Source organism: Urocitellus parryii, chromosome 12, assembly GCF_045843805.1.
Source record: "Urocitellus parryii isolate mUroPar1 chromosome 12, mUroPar1.hap1, whole genome shotgun sequence".
NCBI classification, from domain to species: domain Eukaryota; kingdom Metazoa; phylum Chordata; class Mammalia; order Rodentia; family Sciuridae; genus Urocitellus; species Urocitellus parryii.
Genome location: NC_135542.1, coordinates 64940890 through 64959877, shown reverse-complemented (window position 1 = coordinate 64959877; position 18988 = coordinate 64940890). Strand labels below are relative to the sequence as shown.

General features: G+C 37.2%; 1 protein-coding gene across 2 annotated transcripts in view; it reads right to left on the bottom strand.

Annotated features, from left to right (window-relative positions):
• The window catches only part of Mta3 (metastasis associated 1 family member 3), a 137615-nt gene that overhangs the window by 77176 nt on the left and 41451 nt on the right, over positions 1–18988 (bottom strand). For both annotated transcript variants that reach the window (XM_026410994.2, XM_026410995.2), the window contains exons 5-6: positions 5425–5488; positions 1027–1144 (exon numbers count right to left, since the gene is read on the bottom strand). In XM_026410994.2, coding sequence (XP_026266779.1) covers positions 1027–1144; positions 5425–5488 — 182 coding nt within the window. The remainder of the gene's footprint in view (positions 1–1026; positions 1145–5424; positions 5489–18988) is intronic.

Sequence of the window (18988 nt, the reverse complement as noted above, 5' to 3'; positions counted from 1 at the left end):
GAAGTGGTTACAAAATAACATATGCAGTATACCACTGCATGAGAAGTGTTCCTGAACCTTGCAAGCCCAGGTATGAACAAAAGAAATGCCCTGAACAGTTACAGTATGCATGTAGAATGAAAGAGAAGAGGCGGCATTCATTGTCTACATTACACAGTCCTGATTTTTTTTTTTTGGCCAGGAGGTATTTGGGTGGTGATACTGGGGATAGAACCTAAGGTTCTCTATCATTGAGTCACATCCCCAGCCCATTTCAGTTTTTATTTTGAGAGAAGATTCTCACTAAATTGCTTAGGGCATCGCTAAGTTGCTGAGGCTAGCTTTGAACTTTGAAGCCTTGTGGGTCACTGCGATTACAGGCATGTGCCACCACCCCCAGCTTTAATTTTTATTTTAAGGCAGGGTCTAGGTAAATTGCCCAGGCTGGCCTCAAACTTAAAAACCTCCTGCCTCAGCTTCCAAGTAGCTGGGATTGCAGGCATGTGCCACTATGCCTGTGGCATTTCGTTTTTTGAAAGTAAAAATATTTTACTTTATTTTAGAAAATAGATCTTAGTGTACAGTTGTGACAGGAGAAAGAAAACTAACTCTTGCTAGGGATGATCTGTTTTTAAAAATGAAAAGCTTTGAATTCTTCTGGTACATAAAGTACCCAGATCAGCTTTAAAAAAAAACACACACCAAAATGTAGCTGTTTGCTAGACTCTATCTAGCCTGGGCTAAATGACTTCAAAGGGATTCAACAATCTCAAGGAATAAGCATACCACATTAAAACACAAGTTCAAAACCACTAACGATCTTAAAGCTATACTTACAGATAGATATAGCTGTAAAACTCAAAATCTCTGAAGTCACAAATGAATAACTGATGAGAGAAATCATTTCCCATTGCTATATGTTATGCTTCTAGGGCTGGAAGGGCTCATAACTCTACTCTTAAATTTGCTTCTTGCACATGAGGATGAGAATACTTGAATTTCAAAACACAGGTTTTCATAGGACTTGAAACCCAAAAGAAAACGTACCTTCTAAGAGCATTTCTGGAATGTCTGCTTGGTATCTAGGACCCACTCTGATTTCACCTTTGTCAGCTAATAGTGTTTTCACTGAGGGGTCATAGACCAAGGAGTAGAAAAAGGTATCCTGAAAAAAATGACAGAAAATACCTAGGTAAACTTAATTCCTTTTACTGTTTGTAGAGCAATAAAATCAATGTCGCAATAATAAAAGCATAAAACTTCAGAGAATATATAAAATTTCCTTCATGTGAACAAATTCATAAGTCTTTAAGGAGAGTCAGTGTTATTGTCATCATGTATAATAGTGCAGAATTTTAAAAAGCAAAAGAAATAGCTTTAACTAAAGTAGATTATAAGGTTTTATTATTTTAGTTTTTTTTTAATACCTTTATTTTATCTATTTATTTTTATGTGGCGGTGAGGATCGAACCCAGTGCCTCACACATGCCAGACAACTGTGCTACCACTGAGGCACAAGCCCAGCCCTATTTGTTATAGTTTGAAAGAGAAAAACATTAACTGCTCTAAAGCAGAGTTTTGGAAAGCTAGCAAAGTTAAACCAAAACTCAAAGGTCAGACACCTAAAATCAAGTATCTTCTAACCTCCAATGTCTGCACCAAGTAGCAGGCTGTCTTCATGGACACAGGCACTCTAATTGTTTAAGTGTCCACACTACATTTTATTCAAAATATTAAAAGACACACACATCTCACATTGACTACACTGTGTAAGAGTTGAATTTACATGTAGTTTATGAATATTACATTAGAAATTTAATTGAATACTTACTAATTATAATTCTGCAGTTCTCTTTTAAATTCTGAAATACAGGTATGTGTACAGACAGGCATACAAACATAACTAAACACACCACCCACCAATAGAACACATAAAACACTCCAAATGGTCCCTTAAGAAGATCAAATGCCCTAGAGTTACGGGGCTTAATGGAGAAAATGACCTGGCCACCAGTACTGTACTAAATTCTGTAGAGCCACTGGAGTCTAAACCAGCAAAGTCCTATCCTCTGCTTCCCATTAAGATCAAGAGATCATGTACTGTATAATTCTCTGCATTCTATGCTAGAAGGGCTTATCCCTACCATCAGCATGTTACCAAGATCAGCCAAGCAAGCTACAAATAAGAGATAACTGCTAGACAGTGAAGTGACTCCTTTTAGGGCTCTTTCATACTATAGTAAGGACAAAGGGGAAAAAATAAAGTTATTCCATTCACTGAGAAATTCCACATGATATTTTAACCATGGATCACTGTCAGGAGAAAAGATTAAATAAGTGCTAAAAAGTGACACTAATATGTGATATTTGTGCATATTTTAAATGTTATCTAAGAAGTAAAAATCTATACGAATATATAAAAAACCATCCTCCTTAACAGAGTAAGAGGGGATGATCACTATGTACTCAGGGTTCTTTGTTTTGCTTTCTAGACAAAAACAATAAAGCATATTACTCAGTATCTGAAAACACTGCCAATGGCTCACCATGAGATTTAAAACCACAGATACCTAAGGTCCCTTTTAATCTGTAAAACTCATTAACATGGTGATCCAATAAAAAAGAATTTTAGGGGACTGGGGTTGTGGCTCAGCAGTAGAGCACTTGCCTAGCATGTGTGAGGCCCTGGGTTCCAGCCTCAGCACCACATGAAAATAAATAAATAAAAGGTATTGTGTCCAACTAAAAATAAATATTTTTTTAAAAAAAGGATTTTAGGCGCAAGGATTGAGCCCAGAGGTAGAGTACTTGCCTAGCATGTGTTCAATCCTCGACAACACACACACACACACACACACACACACACACACTCACTCACTCACTCAAAAAGAAATGAGTATACTTAGAGTCAAACAGTTGTTTAAAATCCTTCGATCTGTATGTACTGATATAGGAAAATATTTGAAATGTTTAGACTATATTATAAAAAAAAGTTTTAAGAACGTTTAGATCAGCCAATTTCATGAACAGTTAAAAGTAAAGGATAATGATTACAAAGCTGTTCTTTGAGTTAACAACTTCGAATATATCAATCTTAATATTTTAAGCACTATTTATTTATTTATTTAGTGGCACTGGGGAATTGAACCCAGAGCACTATACCACTGAGCTACATCCCCAAACCCTCTTTTTTTTTTTTTTTTTGGAGACAGGGTATCCTGCGTTGTACAGGCTGGCCTTGAATTTGTAATCCTCCTGCCTCAGCCTCCTGAGTAACTAGGATTACAGACATAAGACGCTGTCCAGGCTCAGTATTTTATTTTTTTAGTTGTAAATGCACACAATATCTTTATTTTTGTTTACTTTTTTATGTGGTGCTAAGGTTTGAACTCAGTACCTCATGCTTGCAAGGCAAGCGCTCTACCACTGAGCTACAATCCCAGCCCCTCAGTGTTTTTAAATGACTAAAAAACCAAAACAGATCTTTCAAGGATGATCTTGTAATAGACAAGAGAACAAATCTAAATCACACACACAAAAAAAAACCTGTTTTTCAAATCAAAAAGTATATGATACAAGCAGTATTATTTTCCTAATTTTTTCCCCCTGCAAAGAGAGAGAGAGATTAATTCTTCCTAGCCCAAAGATTGAAATGGAGATGATAAAGATGATAAAGATCTTTTCTAAGTTTCATCAACTAAAGTCCTTAAGCAAATACAATAAATGAGAAGGGGGGAAAAATCAATTAAAAAATTCCTCTTATCCAAATACACCAATAAAATACACTGAAACATACTGAATGTCTTGCCATTTTATTTCTTCTTCTGTGAACTAATGTTAATTTCTGAGCATTATTTTTTAAATATTTATTGTTTAGTTATAGTTGGACACATATCTTTATTTTATTTATTTTTATGTGGTGCTAAGGTCCAAACCCAGAGCCTCACACGTGTTAGGCGAGCGCTCTACCACTAAGCCACAATGCCTGAGCATTATTATTATCCATCATTTTGTACAGACTAATGACAAAAATCTATCATCTTTTTTAAATTTCACAAGCATAAGTTATAAAGGCTGTTACATTTTATCCACTTTGAAAGTTTTTTTGTGTATTTTCTTGTGTGTATGTGTTTTTTTTTTCTTTTCTATTTTTTAAAATAGATTTTCTAGTGAACAATAGCTCTCCTTGTTTGTATTAAAGTTTTTATGTTATATTTTCTTCTTCTGGGATAAGAACAATGCTTTTGAGTATAGAAGAAATACTTTTTAAAAGGAAATATGTCTCTAATTCTTTTTTAAAATACAGTTATGTAATAAAGAATAGGGGGGATGAGGTTGTAGCTCAGTGGTAGAATGCTTACCTGTGAGGCACTGGGTTCGATTCTTAGCACTACATATTAAAAAATAAAGATCCATTGACAATAAAAAATATATTTAAAAAAAAAGAATGGGGAAGGGCGAAACAGTGGTGCTTCTTTAGGAGACTGAGGCAGGAAGATCATAAATTTGAAGCCAATTTGGGCAATCTAGTTAGACTTTGTCTCAAATAAAAAGGGTTGGGGTATAGCTAAGTGGTATAGTACCCTGGGTTCAATGGAAGGAAGGAAGGAAGGAAACAGAGAATGGGGTGGGGAGTATTAAAAAAGAGAGATTAAACACTAAAACATTAATAATAGTAAAATATATTCCCATAATACTAATGATATTATTTTAAATGTTATCTAATCTTATGTATACAATAGAACATTCTGTTTATAAGAGCTTCCTCCTTCCAATGAAGTACATGTTCTATCTAATTCAACCTGTTAAATGTTTCTTGTTGAGGTTCAGAGAAAGAAATATTATTAATTGACAAACTTTAATAGGATTCCAGAAAAGGAAACAAACCAACAATGGCAAAATCTCGTCTGGAAAGAATCTAAAAGAAAAGCCATTTATTTAAAAAAACAAAAGTGGGCTGGGGATGTGGCTCAAGCGGTAGCGCGCTCGCCTGGCATGCGTGTGGCCCGGGTTCGATCCTCAGCACCACATACAAACAAAGATGTTGTGTCCACCGAAAACTAAAAAATAAATATTAAAAATTCAAAAAAATAAAAAAACAAAAGTAACAGAGTATACTGCAGTATTCATTTGTTAAAGCCAAAATATAGGAAATAAGTATACCAAACAAGTACACTAAAGTATCTATTTATTTAAGCCAAAAGTATTTATCTAACTTGTGAAAGCCTTTTCACTGGTGACTAAAAAAACAAGGCAGAGTTTTTGCTCTTACCTCAATTAACCAGGAAAATGAAATTACACAAACACATTCTAGTCATTACACCTTTACTGTAACACTGTAATGGTGTAATAATGATTTGGTACAAAAGGAAATAAAAACAAAGATATGGGGTTCATATGAAATAAAGAGGGAAAACACACAGAACAGGAATGACTATGAATTACCTCTTTCTCAAGATACGACAATACTGATTCTGTCTCATTCAGAAGAGCAACACTGCATTTTCCCCTGTTGAAAGATAAAAACATGAATAAGTGTCAGTCTGTCATCAGTTACCTTCACAGTGATGGCACATGCAAAGCCAGGAGGACTAAAAGGCAGGAGTAGGATTAAAACTAGATGGCAGTTTTGAAGTTCTCCTTGAAAAATTGAATTTAAAAAAAAAAAGAAAGAAAGAAACTAGATGGCAGTTAGGAGTATATTTAAATGCATATATTTAGACCACTTATACCTGCTTTTCAACGCTAGTGCTGGGTAACCTATAAAAAGGGGCTGACTTTGTAGGTATTTAGAGAGATCAGGCCATGACAGAAACTGTATGAGTGATAAATATTAACAACATGGAACATTTTATTTCCTAATTAATAATGGAGGGAAGTGGATACAAAGACCTCAGACTGAGTTTCTTAATCTATAGATAGATATTACAAGGTAAATTTATACAAGAGATCTTCAGACAAAAACAGCACTATACAAACCAGTGACTAAAATAATATTCAGGGCTGGGGATGTGGCTCGAGCAGTACCACGCTCGCCTGGCATGCGTGCAGCCCGGGTTCGATCCTCAGCACCACATACAAAGATATTGTGTCTGCCGAAAACTAATAAATAAAATTCTCTCTCTCTCTTAAAAAAAATGTTCCTTTCCTATGCTTTAAAAAATAAATAAATAAATAAATAAAATAATATTCAGATTTCTTAAGTAGACACTCCATATAAGAGTCAAAAAATAATATACCTTCATATAAGGATATATACTAATTTACCTTTATTGAAACTGCTCTACAGACTAGTTAAAATTTAAACACAAGAAACTTCCAATAGAATAAGAGACAACATAAAGATCCATAAATTCACAAACCCTGAGGTCTGGAAGTATTTATTTTTCTTTCTTTTTGGGGCGTGTGTGTGTGTGTATATGTGTACACGCGCTGAGAACTGAGCACCGCCTTATGCCTGATACACCCCAGCTCTGGCACTTACCTTTGATCAGAGGCCTGGACCTGACTTCAGATATGAAAATCTATTTTAAAAAGGCTTGCCTACACTTCAAGAAAAACTAAGATTATCTAGGTAGAAGTATTATTACAACCATTTATAAAAATTATTCTCACCAGCTTCAAAATTTTACTCTATCTCCAGATCTGCTGGGAAATTCTGACGAATTATTCATGTTAGAAGCAATGATTAGGGTTTACAAAGTATCTTTGGGTGGGAGCTGGCAAAAACTATCTTCAAATGTCATAACATCAGACTGTCGATATAGTTCAGGGTAGAGAGCTTGCCTCACAAGCAATAACCTGAGTTTGATCCTAAGTACCACAAAATTAAACACACACACACACACACACACACACACACAAAGAAAAAAAAACACTAAAAAAATGTCATAATATCATTTAATTTTTTCTAAAAAAAGAAAAGAAGAAGTTACAACAGCCTCAAAAACCAACATGCAAAAATAAATACACCGGGGCTGGAGATACAGCTCAGCTGGTAGAGTACTTGCCTTACATGCACCAGGCCCTGGCTTCAATCCCCAGCAACACACACACACACACACACACAAAATACACCACATATACATTAAGCAGGAAAGAAGAACAGATGCTTTTGGATTACAAAAGTACAATTCAAAGTAAAACAACTAGTGGGCTGGGATTATGGCTCAGCGATAAAGCGCTCACCTACCATGTGTGAGGCCCTAGGTTTGATCCTCAGCACCACATAAAAATAAATAAATAAAATAAAGATGTTGTGTCCAACTACAACTAAACAATAAATATAAAAAAAGTAAAACTACTGAGAGCAAAGCAAAATACCAAAATTAAACTAACATATTGATTAAAAGGTACATTTTCTAAGAATTCTCCAACTCTATAATATGATATTACACGTTATACTAGTGAATCTCTTTTTTGGTTCCTGGAAGAGTTATAAGGATTTCTATTTACCTAATATATTTTATTCACACATTATTAGTGAATGCATAAAAATCAGCATTATTCCTTCAACACATATAAGTCAACACACACCTGACAAGTCAACACACACCAAGTCAACACACAACTGACATTCCCTTACAAGGGACAGAACCACATACAGAGACATTACTCTGGTGCATCAGCACATCAACAGAGAACTTCCATGTGCTTACACATGCAGCATGCTGAGGCAATAAGTAGAATTTCTGAAGAGTCTGAAATACTTTTTTTTTTTTTGCTATACTGACAAAGCAATATTTTTAACATTAATTTCATGAAGTAACATTTAATACTGAATCATGTTTGGATATGGTGGTGTACTCCTTAATTCCAGCAACTTGGAAGGCTGCGGAGGATTGCCAAGTCCAAGTCCAGCCTCAGCAACATAGCAAGCAACCCCCTCAGCAATTTAGAGGGATCCTGTCTCAAAAATAAAAAAAAATAAAAAGACTAGGGATGTCGTTCAGTGGGTTCTAGCTCCAGTATCAAAAAAACAATTTTTTTACTTTTTCTTTGTGCCATACCAGACTTACTGAATCCCATTCTCTTGGAGATGGGTCCAGGAACCTACACAATTAATAAGTATGACCACAGTGATCCCTACGTGGCCTAACTTAAAAACCAACTTCTGGCTGAGAGTGAAATTTACATGCTTGGCATATGCAAGGCCCTGGATTCAATCCCCAGTACCACAAAAACAATAAAAAATAACTCCTGTAGATGTAGAAACAGACTTTAAATTTTCCATGTTCAACAAAAGCCATTATTTCTTCATTTTTTAAAAAAGCCATTTTTACATTGGCTCTCTGAGTTTTAAATTTGCCAGAAACTCTGGATTCTGAACATTTTTCATATAAAGAAAAATCTCAAAATACTACATACTGTGATTGGACATTTAAAGAATAGACAAGTTTCATCCAGCATTTGGTCCCCTGAATACAATGAACAACCAAACAAAAAAATGACAAAGTTCAAAGATCAAAAATGCTTTCAGAAAATTAGAGATCACAACAGAAACACTTTAAAATGGACTAAAGGGGAAAAGTCAAACATCAGAGGAAAATGATTTCCAAACCAGAACTGTGTATCTAAACAAATCCTGAGCCAAGGGTGAAATACATACACATTCAGATATGCAAGCAGTAAAAAGTTTTACATGTTGGAAAATCAAAAAGAAAAGGCAAAACAATGATAACTCCAAAGAAAAGAAAAGGTTATACAAGAAAGAATATGTAAGAATATTTACATATTCATAACATAAAAATTGGTTAAGTTAAAAAAAAAGTCATGGAAATTCTGGAAACACAGGGAAAGGAAATAGGAAAAAGAAGTGAAATTTCTAAGACTGAAAAATTAATAGTAGCAATTAGATTGATAAATACAGAAGAGAAATGATTACAGAGTGGGAACAATCTTGTATATTATTAGACAATTATATATTTAATTTTTTTTTAGATAATAAAATTAAATTTAAAATGAAAGGGGGATCTTAACTAGATAAAGTACAAAGAACTGTATGACTACTACACCGAGGGACCAAGGACAGCTGACAATGATGACTCTACATCAGGCCTTCTTGGATCCTAGCACTACAGCCAGGGTTGTGCATCCCTGGCCTTTCCCTACTAGATGACAGTCATACCTTCTCACCCCGTTTTCATACTTGTTAATGAATAGAAACGAAAATGAGACAACTGGCTCTTGTAAATAGGTAAAGTGGAGGAATGAAAAGCCAAAAAAGAGAAGTCTCAATTAATATAACAGGTCTGTGGTTTTCTGAAGAAAAAGGAATAACATGCAGTGTTTTAGGGCCGGGGATGTGGCTCAAGCGGTAGCGCGCTCGCCTGGCATGCGTGCGGCCTGTGTTCGATCCTCAGCACCATGTACAAACAAAGATGTTGTGTCTGCCGAGAACTAAAAAATAAATATTTTTTTAAAAAAATTCTCTTTCTAAAACAAAAAAAAACAAGCAGTGTTTTAGGAAGCCCATTCTGTCCGTAACACGGAAAATACTGACTTGATAACAAATATGAAAGAAACTGTCAAAGAGGAAACAAGAGGATAAAGACCTTCTCTTGATGCTACCCTTCCCTTTCAATAAGACTATCCTGGGGCTGGAGCTGTAGCTAAGTGGCAGAGCGCTTGCCTAGCTCATGTGAGGCACTGGGTTCCAACCTTAGCACCACATTAAAAAAAAAAAAAAAAATCAACAAATAAAATAAAGGCATTCTGTCCATCTACAACTACCAAAAAGTTAAAAAAGAAGAAGAACCATCTTGCAAGAAGTGGAATGTTCCAGAGATACCAATAGAAGTAGGAAGATAGACTCTCATCTCCAGAACAGAGTAACAAAGACACTGTTCTTTGTTTTGTTTTTTGTTTTTTTGGTGCTGGGGATTGAACCCCAGGTCCTTGTGCATGAGAAACAAGCACTCTACTGAGCTATATCCCCAGCCCAAGACATTGTTCTGACAGCGGAAAAATCTTAGTCCCACAACACGTGGAACACCAATACTGATGACAATATGTTGGACACGCTTTGCATGCAACCCAGTCCTCCTCTGCACTGTGATGCGAATAAGAAACACTTCAATCCACAAGCCACTAAGATGTCAAACGAAAGATTATGTAGGAAAACACAATCTTCAAAAAAAGCATGCTAAGAGCTGAGGACAAAGCTCAGCCAGTAGAGATCTTGCCTAGCATGCACAAGGCCCTAGGTTGGATCGTTGGTACTGCTGCTTTTAAAAAAAAAAAGTGTGTGTGCTTAACTAGTAAACTAGTAGACTTTAATTTTCTTTTCTTTTTTGTTTTTGAACTGTGACATGAGTTTTCTTTACTTACTATATTTTCCCTTCAGTCTTCCTTCTACTAACAATCCTAAGATCCTAATAGGCATACTAAATAACTTCCTCATGCTGAATTCATTTTTTGAGTAGCACTATGTATATTCACCCATGGGTACCAGATTGGCTAATTCAAATTTTGTTTACAGATTACAAAAAATAAATTACAAAATTTAACTTTTCAACTTTTTTGTTGTTGTTACTGGGACTTTAACTCCACCACTGATCTATATCCCCACCCTTTTTATTTTAAGATAGGGTCTTGCTAAGTTGCTGAGGCTATCCTTGAACTTGCAATCTTCCTGCCTCAGCCTCCTGAGTTTCTGGGATTACAGGCATGTGCCATCATGGCTGGCAAAATCTAACTTCTTAAAATAAAAATATTGGCATAATAAAATGTGGAAAAAAAAAAACTACCTCCATTAGCGCCTTTTAAAAAAAAGATTCCAGGACCTGGGGTTGTGGCTCAATGTAGAGTGTTTGCCTAGCATGTGTGAGGCACTGGGTTCAATTCTCAGTACCGCATATAAATAAATGAATAAAATAAAGGTCCATCAACAACTAAAAATATTTTTTAAAAGATTTCAAATAAGCTTCTAAAACATTAATGGATAAACCGAAGAGAGATGCTAATCCACAGGGGAGTACTATGTTATTACTTATATGAAAATACATATACCAAATACAGAACACTGTATTAGGACACTGTTAGCAATTTTACTTTGACAGGTATATTCACAATCAAAAATGTCAAATCACCCATACAAAAATTTATTCTTTGCAATATCATTTTTAGCAGCAAAAGACGAAACTGAACCAAATATCCATTAGTTGGGATTAAATTAATGAGCAATATACAACAATCATAAGTAAGAATAAGGCAAGACTGAGGACAGAGCTCAGTGGTAGAACACCTGTTTAGCATGCTTGAGGTATGAAACGCTGTTTTGATCCCCAGCATTGAGCCAAAAAAAAAAAAAAAAGAAAGAATGAGGCAAGATCTTCATGATCCAAGATCCAATAAGGAGCTATCCTTAAAACCCACAACATAGCGGGGTGCGGTGGTGCACGCCTATAATCCCAGCAGCTCAGGAGGCTGAAGCAGGAAAATTGCCAAGTTCAAAGTCAGCCTCAGCAAAAGTGAGGCTCTAAGCAACTCAGTGAGACCCTGTCTCTAAATAAATAAAAACAGGGCTAGGGATGTGGCTCAGTGGGGTCAATCCCTAGTACACCCCCACCAAAAAAAAAAAAAAAAAACACAACATAGCAGCATCATAATTTACTTATAGACACGGGCCTCATTGCTCATATATACATAAAATGGTTTTTTAAAAATAAAAGTTTCAATTTCTAAAAGGATGGGGTTCTGAACAGTTTTCCGTGATCCTGAAAATGAAAGGACTGCTCCATCATTCACTGCTTTTGGTTGGGAAGGGTTGCCTGTGCCCAAACCCAGAGCCTTGTGCGTATCAGACAAGAGCTCTCCCACTGAGCAATGTCCCCAACTACCAACCATTGCTTTTGGTTCCAGGGTACACTAAGCTTTCATCCAAACTAGGTAGAAACTACCCTAACCATGGCAACAGATAAATTCTGGCAGCTGGGACAGTGGCAACATGCCTGTAATCCCAGCAACACAAGAGGCTAAGGCAGGAGGATGGCAAATTTGAGACCAGCCTCAGTAATTTAGTGAGGCCCTCAGCAACGTAGAATGACCCTGTCTCAAATCACCAAAAAAAAAAAAAAAAAAAAAAGAGTTGAGGTAGGACTTGGAAAGTAGCTCAGTTGTAGAGAACCTCTGGGGCTCAATCCCCAGTACCAATCAATAAATAAACTTCTGACAATCTACTCCCATCTACTACAAATAGCTTTGCAGAGTATTTGGAACATTCTTTGTTTACACAGAAAAAATTTTGTTTACAGATAAACATTTTGATCATCTATTAGTTTATGATATGCATGACCACCTATGGAAAAAGTCTACCTTCAAAAATTAATTGCTCTAGCCAGACACAGTGGCATATACCTGTAATCCCAGAGGCAGGATTTTGAGTTCAAAGCCAGCCTCAGCAACTTAGTGAGGCACAGCTCTAGTCCCTTAATATATTTTTGAAAAAAAAAAATTTAATGAACAGTGAGAGGTAGTATTTCATGTTTTTGCAAATCTCTTCAATCAATTTCCCTTTTTTTTTTTTCTTGGTACCAGAGATTGAATCCAGGGGTGCTTCACCACTGAGCCACATCCCAAGAGTCTCACTGAGTTGCTGAGGCTGGTTTTGAACTTGTGATCCTCTTGCCTCAGCTTCCTGAGCTGCTAGAATTATAAGTGTGCTCCACCACACCCAGTTTCCAACTTCTATCTTAATGGACAACTAGAGTTCCCCTCACTTTTATTGAGGCATATAAGGCAATAATTGTAATATTAATGGTGTATAATATAGTCTTTTGATATACACATGTGGGAAGCCATCCCTGCACGTGATTGAGTTACCTCCCTGGCTGGGTGAGAGGCGCTCAGACACTTTTCTTTGTGTTAGAGCTTTCCCCACCCTTATTGGGTCCTAGGGCTTGTCCATGTGAAGGCGTGCCTGACCACAGCCCTCGAAGATCCAATTGTCTCATCTGACCTTGGAACACTGCCCCCCTTAACATTCATTGGATGAGATTTTCCCCAGAATTTTTGTTCCCTGGCGTGTTCTCCCCCCCCCCCCACCCGCCGCACACACACCTCTTCAGTAAACCTCGCTACTTCTTGGGTAGCTTGCGGCTGGGGGTTCGAGGAGCTGTCCTGGAGCTGGTTTTAAAGGTAACTAGAGTCTATATCTTTAATTTAAATTCCCTTAGGATTTCCCACATAGCGGAACCTTGATATGGTCTGTGCTGGGCGCAGACTAAATACATATACATTGTGAAATGACTAACAATTATAGTTTTATAAAAAGTTCTTCACTTTCAAAAAGTCTACTAAACAACCCTGGTTTATCTTTCAGTAATTGTTTCAAAAATGGTGTCTCATGAAGAAGGCAGTTACTTCAGCTCATAATTCAAACAAGCCTATGACTTTACTTCAAGACAACCATCACAGCTCCAGAAGCAGTAGAAGTGAATTTATGGTAATTTCCCATTTCATTATGCAAAACATAAGTGATCTCACCAAAAAAGGTGGAAGTGATAGTCAAACAACACTGTCAATGCACTGAATGATGTTGCACGCTGGACACCATACGGTGGTTAAGGGTTAACCTGATATTATATAAATTTTGCCTAAATTTTTTAAAAGATTCAAAATGTATTAAAATTAATAAATTGTATTACCTTGCTAAGACCATTCTTAAATGGAACTTGCTTTTGGGGGGAGGGGGGACCTCAACGTGTGGAATTACAGAATGCATGACCACTGGCAGAGATTGGTGCATAGGCCTGACCTGTGCCATGGTACCAGCAGTTTTACCCACCATTATTTTGTACTATAAGTGCAAAATCCACACAAGGGAAGAGCTGGGGAACATCTTCCTGTTGTTTTGAAAACTGTCTTGATTTCTCAAACTTCTTTACAGGTCTCTGAGGACAGCCAGGGCTAAACAAACCATACTCTAAAAACTCCTTGTCTTCATTGTTCTTGGTCCTTTCCATTTCCATAAAACTTTAATTTGATGTAAAAATTCTAAAAAGTCTCAATTTTTACACATTCACACACACTCAAAACCCTGCTAAGGTTTTATTTACATTAAATCTTCATATCAATCTGGGGAAAATACATACTGTCATGATATAGCCTGCATTTATTGAAGTTATTCTTTAATTCCTTCAGCAACACTGCGGAGCTTCTATGTAGAAGTTTTATACATTTTCTTTAAACTCATCCGCAGGCATTTGATGTTTTTTGATGATGCTGTAATTTAATTCTAATTTAGTTTCCGAATAGACCCCTCTTCACATGTGTATAAACAGATACAGAAGATGGAACAGTAAGAATTCTAGAAGAAAACTCGAGTATATTTACAATCTTCAATCTGTCTACTCCAAGCCAGTGCCACTTGGATTAGTTTTTGACTAAGTGCTCTTTCTGAGTAACAAACTATTCTTATTCAAGTTTCACTTGGTCCTTCAACTATATCAAACTTATCAGAGGCAGGTTTGTTAACTTCTAAGGAATGGAATTTTCCCAGATTTCATTTAACCTTTCTCTCTTCCTGCTGTCACTTCATTCATTCTGCAAGCATCTATCTCCCCTACTAACCAGGGCTGAGGATACAGCTCACTGGTAGAGAGTTTGCCTAGTGTGCATGAGGCCCTGGTTTAATCCCTAGCAGCACAAAATCCAAGTTAAAAAGAAAGAGATTAACCAATCTTGGAACAAGCAAAAATAAAAACAGCACATTGAAGTCAAGCACTACTTAACAAGAGATGGGTACACACTGTGGTGTGGCCCCTCAGCCACTTCAATTAAATTGCAGCAACACCATGGCCAATACCCAGCAGTAAGCATACTTAGGATTCAAAAAGAATAAATGCATTAATGACAAAAATTTTAGTAGTACTTTCTTTTATTTTTATTTTTGGTACTTGGGATCAAACCCAGGGGCTATTACAACTAAACTATATCCCTAGCCCTTTCTATTTTTCATTTTGAGACAGGGTCTTGCTAAGTTGCTGAAGATCTCACTAAATTGGTGAGGCTGGCCTCAAACTTCTGATCCCCTCCTGCCTTAGCCTCCAGAGTAGCTGGGATTACAGGCACTCACCACTGCACCCAGTTACTTCTTGATAGGGAACATATGGATATGTATGGGAATATTTTTTTCTGTATTTTCCACATTTCAACAATTATATTGCTTTTATAAGAAAAATATTAAGTTTATTATTAAAATTTTAATATTCTATAATGCTAAGGGAATAGTAAAATGGACATATTCATAACATACTATAGTGGGAATATAAAGTGACAAAATAATTCTTCAAAGAAATTTAGCATTTTGTACCAAAAATGTTTGGAATATATACCCTTGAGTTAGTTAGAAAAGTGTCTGCTATCAAACCGTTAGTTAATGTCACTACTAATACTGAAGAAGAAAGCATTAAGCGGTCTTTTTAGCTGAGTGAGGTGGCACAGACCTTGCCACTACCACGCTAGCCACTCAGGAGGCTGAGGCAGGATAATTGCAAGTTTGAGGCCAGCCTGGGCAACTTAACCCTGTCTCAAAACAAAATAAACAAACAAAAAAAGGGCTGGGGATATAGCTCAGTGATAGATCAAATCCTGGGTTGAATTCCCACGTGAGGGTTGTGGGGAAGACTTACCAGTAAATTTCTTTTCAGTAAATTCTCTCTTCCTCAGAATCAGCCATGTTGTCAGGCAAAGAAGGGGACAGAAATGAATGTAAAATGACATTTTTCCAAGTGCACAGATTTTAAAATAATACCTTTCTAATTATATATCTGTGCTTTTGTTTCAGGAAAATTGGAACTCTAAAAAGTGTAAGATGAAAGTTTCTTGTACTTTCTGATATTAACACAATCCTACAGTGAACATCCTCGGATACTCCTACAGTGTGGATCTTGAACACCCCACCCACCAAAGGCTCCTGTGTTGAATGCTTAATCCCCAGCTTGCCGCCACTGGAAAGTGGTGGAACTGTTAAGGGGAAGCCCAGAGGGAGGTTTTAGATGGTTAGAGGCATGCCCACAAAGGGGACTATGGTACCCTGTCTCACACTCTCTTCATGTCCCAGCCATGAGGTGAACAGGCTTTTGTCCTACCCCATGCTCCCTGCCAAGACATGCTGCTTCGATTTTAGCCCCAAAGCAGTAGGGCCAACTGATCAGACAGTGATACTCTTAAATCCCAAGCCAAAATAAACCTTGTCTCTTACAAAGCTCATCTCAGTAATGGAAAGCTAACAAAGAAAACTAGTATCAAGAAATGGTGGGCTGGGGTTGCAGCTGAGTGGTAGAGCGCTCACCTAGTATGCACGAGGCACTGGGTTCGATCCTTAGCACCACATAAATGTAAAATAAAGATACTGTGTCCATCTAAAACTTAAGAATAAATATTTTTTAAAAAAAGAAAGAAAAGAAATAGGGCTACTCCTGTGAGCATTCTTGACAGTGTGTGTTATGGTTAAGATATTAGGTGTCCCCCAAAAGCTCCTATGTGAGACAATTCAAGAAGGTTTAGGTGAAATGACTAGATTATGAGAACCTTAACCCGATCAGTCGATTGGTCCCCTGATGGGATTAACTGAGTGGTGGGTGAAGGGAAGTAGTTTATGGCTAGAGGAGGGATGTCGTTGGGGGTGTGCCTTTGGAGTTTACATTTTGTACCTGGTGAGCTGAGCTTAGTGTCTTTCTACTCTCTGATTATCATGTACTGAGCTGCTTTTTTCTGCCACATTCTTCTGCCTTGATGTCCTGCCTCATCTTGTGCCAGAGCAATGGAATCAGCTGGCTATGGACTGAGGCCCCTGAAACTGGAAGCGATAAATAAACTTTTTCCTCCCCCAAAATTGTTCTTGTCAGTTCTTTAGAGCACAGCAATGAAAACATGACTAAAACAGTGTGGTTCAGAAGCCTTTGGAATTGGTTCACAGAAGGACTTTGGAATAGAGAAACCCTAGAATACCGAACACGGAGCTTAATGGATGAGTCTGGTGGGGGCTCAGGAGACCAGCGGTTGATAGGAAGGCCAGACTGTGAAATTTCAGAAAATCTCTACCAAGGAACTGGACTAGAAGCAACTGGTATTATACTGTGGCAAATAATATGGCTATGATTTGCCCGTGCCATGATATGTTGTGGGAGCCTGAGTTTAAAAGTGATGGACCAGTTTAGCTGAGAAAATTTTAAAGCAGCAAAGTTTGTTATTGGCTGCTTTTAGCCAAATTTACTGTGAGAACAGGAGCAAAAAGGTATAGTACTGAAAGATTTGGAAAATTCTATTTGGCCTGAAAAGGAGTGTGTCTAAAGGCACAGCTAAGAAAAGTATAATTGCCAAAGAGTTCACAAATGTTAAAAAGAAGCCAAGGGGGATAGGAGTATACCTCAATGGTATACTAGTCTGGTCAGCATGCATGAGGTCCTGGGTACAGTATTCATTCCCCCTCCCTCAGAAATGTTAAAAAGAAGCCAAAGGTTTTGCACCAGAATAAAAAATAAACCTCAAAGGCAACTTAGAAAGTAGCAAGACCTCACTGATTACAGGATCAGGGTAGTAGAAATGTAAATTAGTTTAAAAAATGTGCAGAGTAGAGAAAGCCCCCAGACTCTCAGCTTGCCCAAGACTGCCTCAGGCCAGAAAGGCACTCAGAAGCCACTGCAGCAGTGATTCAAATGGACCAAGTATAGCCCAAACCTGTGGCACACCCTGGTGTCTTCCACATGATGCTGGTTTTGCAGGCATGCAAAATATAAGATTTAATGGGGCCATAAGTGACCATGAGATTTCAAGAGAAACCTTGAGAGACCAGGCAGTGTGTGGCAGTATCAGAGTCCCTGCAAGGAACGCCTGACAGAGTTATGTGAGAGTAAAGTCAAAACTGCAAAGGAGCCTGCACACGCCTATAATCCCAGTGAGGCAGAAGATCACAAGATCAAAGCCAGTCTCAGCAATTTAGCGAGGGCCTAAGCAACATAGTGAAAATTTAAGAACCTTATTAAGTTCAAACCGTAGTACCCAAACAAACAAACCAAAAACAATTGCAGTGAAGACTAGAAGAGGAAAGAGATACCAGGAATGTGATACCAGGGGAAGCTGTAGGCAGCATGTAAGCCAGCCCAAGGAAGTAAGTGGCCATGTGGGCTGCCACCAGCAAAGATTAGAGTAAGGCTGCCCAAACCCTTTTGCTTTCCACCAAAGCAAAGCTTGATGTTTACCCTACAGATTTCAGTCTTGCTTTGGTCTGGCCCCTCCTTGCTGCTTTCCTTTCCCTTTCTTTTGAAATAGGTATATTTACCCTGGGTCATTTCATATTGGATATATATAATTTCTTACTGACTTCAACAGGGGCTCACAAGGGGTTTGCCTTGAAACTCAGAGAAAACTTCGGACTTGGACTTTTAAGCAATACTGCAACAGTCAAGACTTTCAACTCTCAGATAGATACACACACACACACACACACACACACACACACACACACTTCTACAAACTTGTATGAGAACTTCTGAACAATAAAGTCCTAAAAGGAGAACTGCAGAATCAAGGACATATACTTTACAATTTGACTGATTTTTCTGATTATATTAACACTCTAAAAATACAGAAGAACAGGTATGTCCCTACTCTGATCAATAATATTTTCTCTCCTAAATAACTCATGTTGGCTGAAAACATTTCCATTTCTCCTTTTCTTTTCTCATAGATATTATAAAACTTTCATCAACTGATTTTTAAATATCTTTTTAGTTGTAGGTAGACACAACACCTGTATTTATTTATTTTATGTGGTGCTAAGGATTGAATCCAGTGCCTCATGCATGCCAGGCAAGCACTCTACCACTGAGTCACGATCCAGCCCCATCAATTGATTTTTGTTTGGTGACAAATAGTATGTATACAAACCAGATTTCCTACACAGCAACTTGTATTCCATATAGCTAAACTTTCATTCTAATTCTAATGAGAATTAAATGAAATTTAATTACAATTTTAAATTACAATATAAATTTCATTTAAGAAG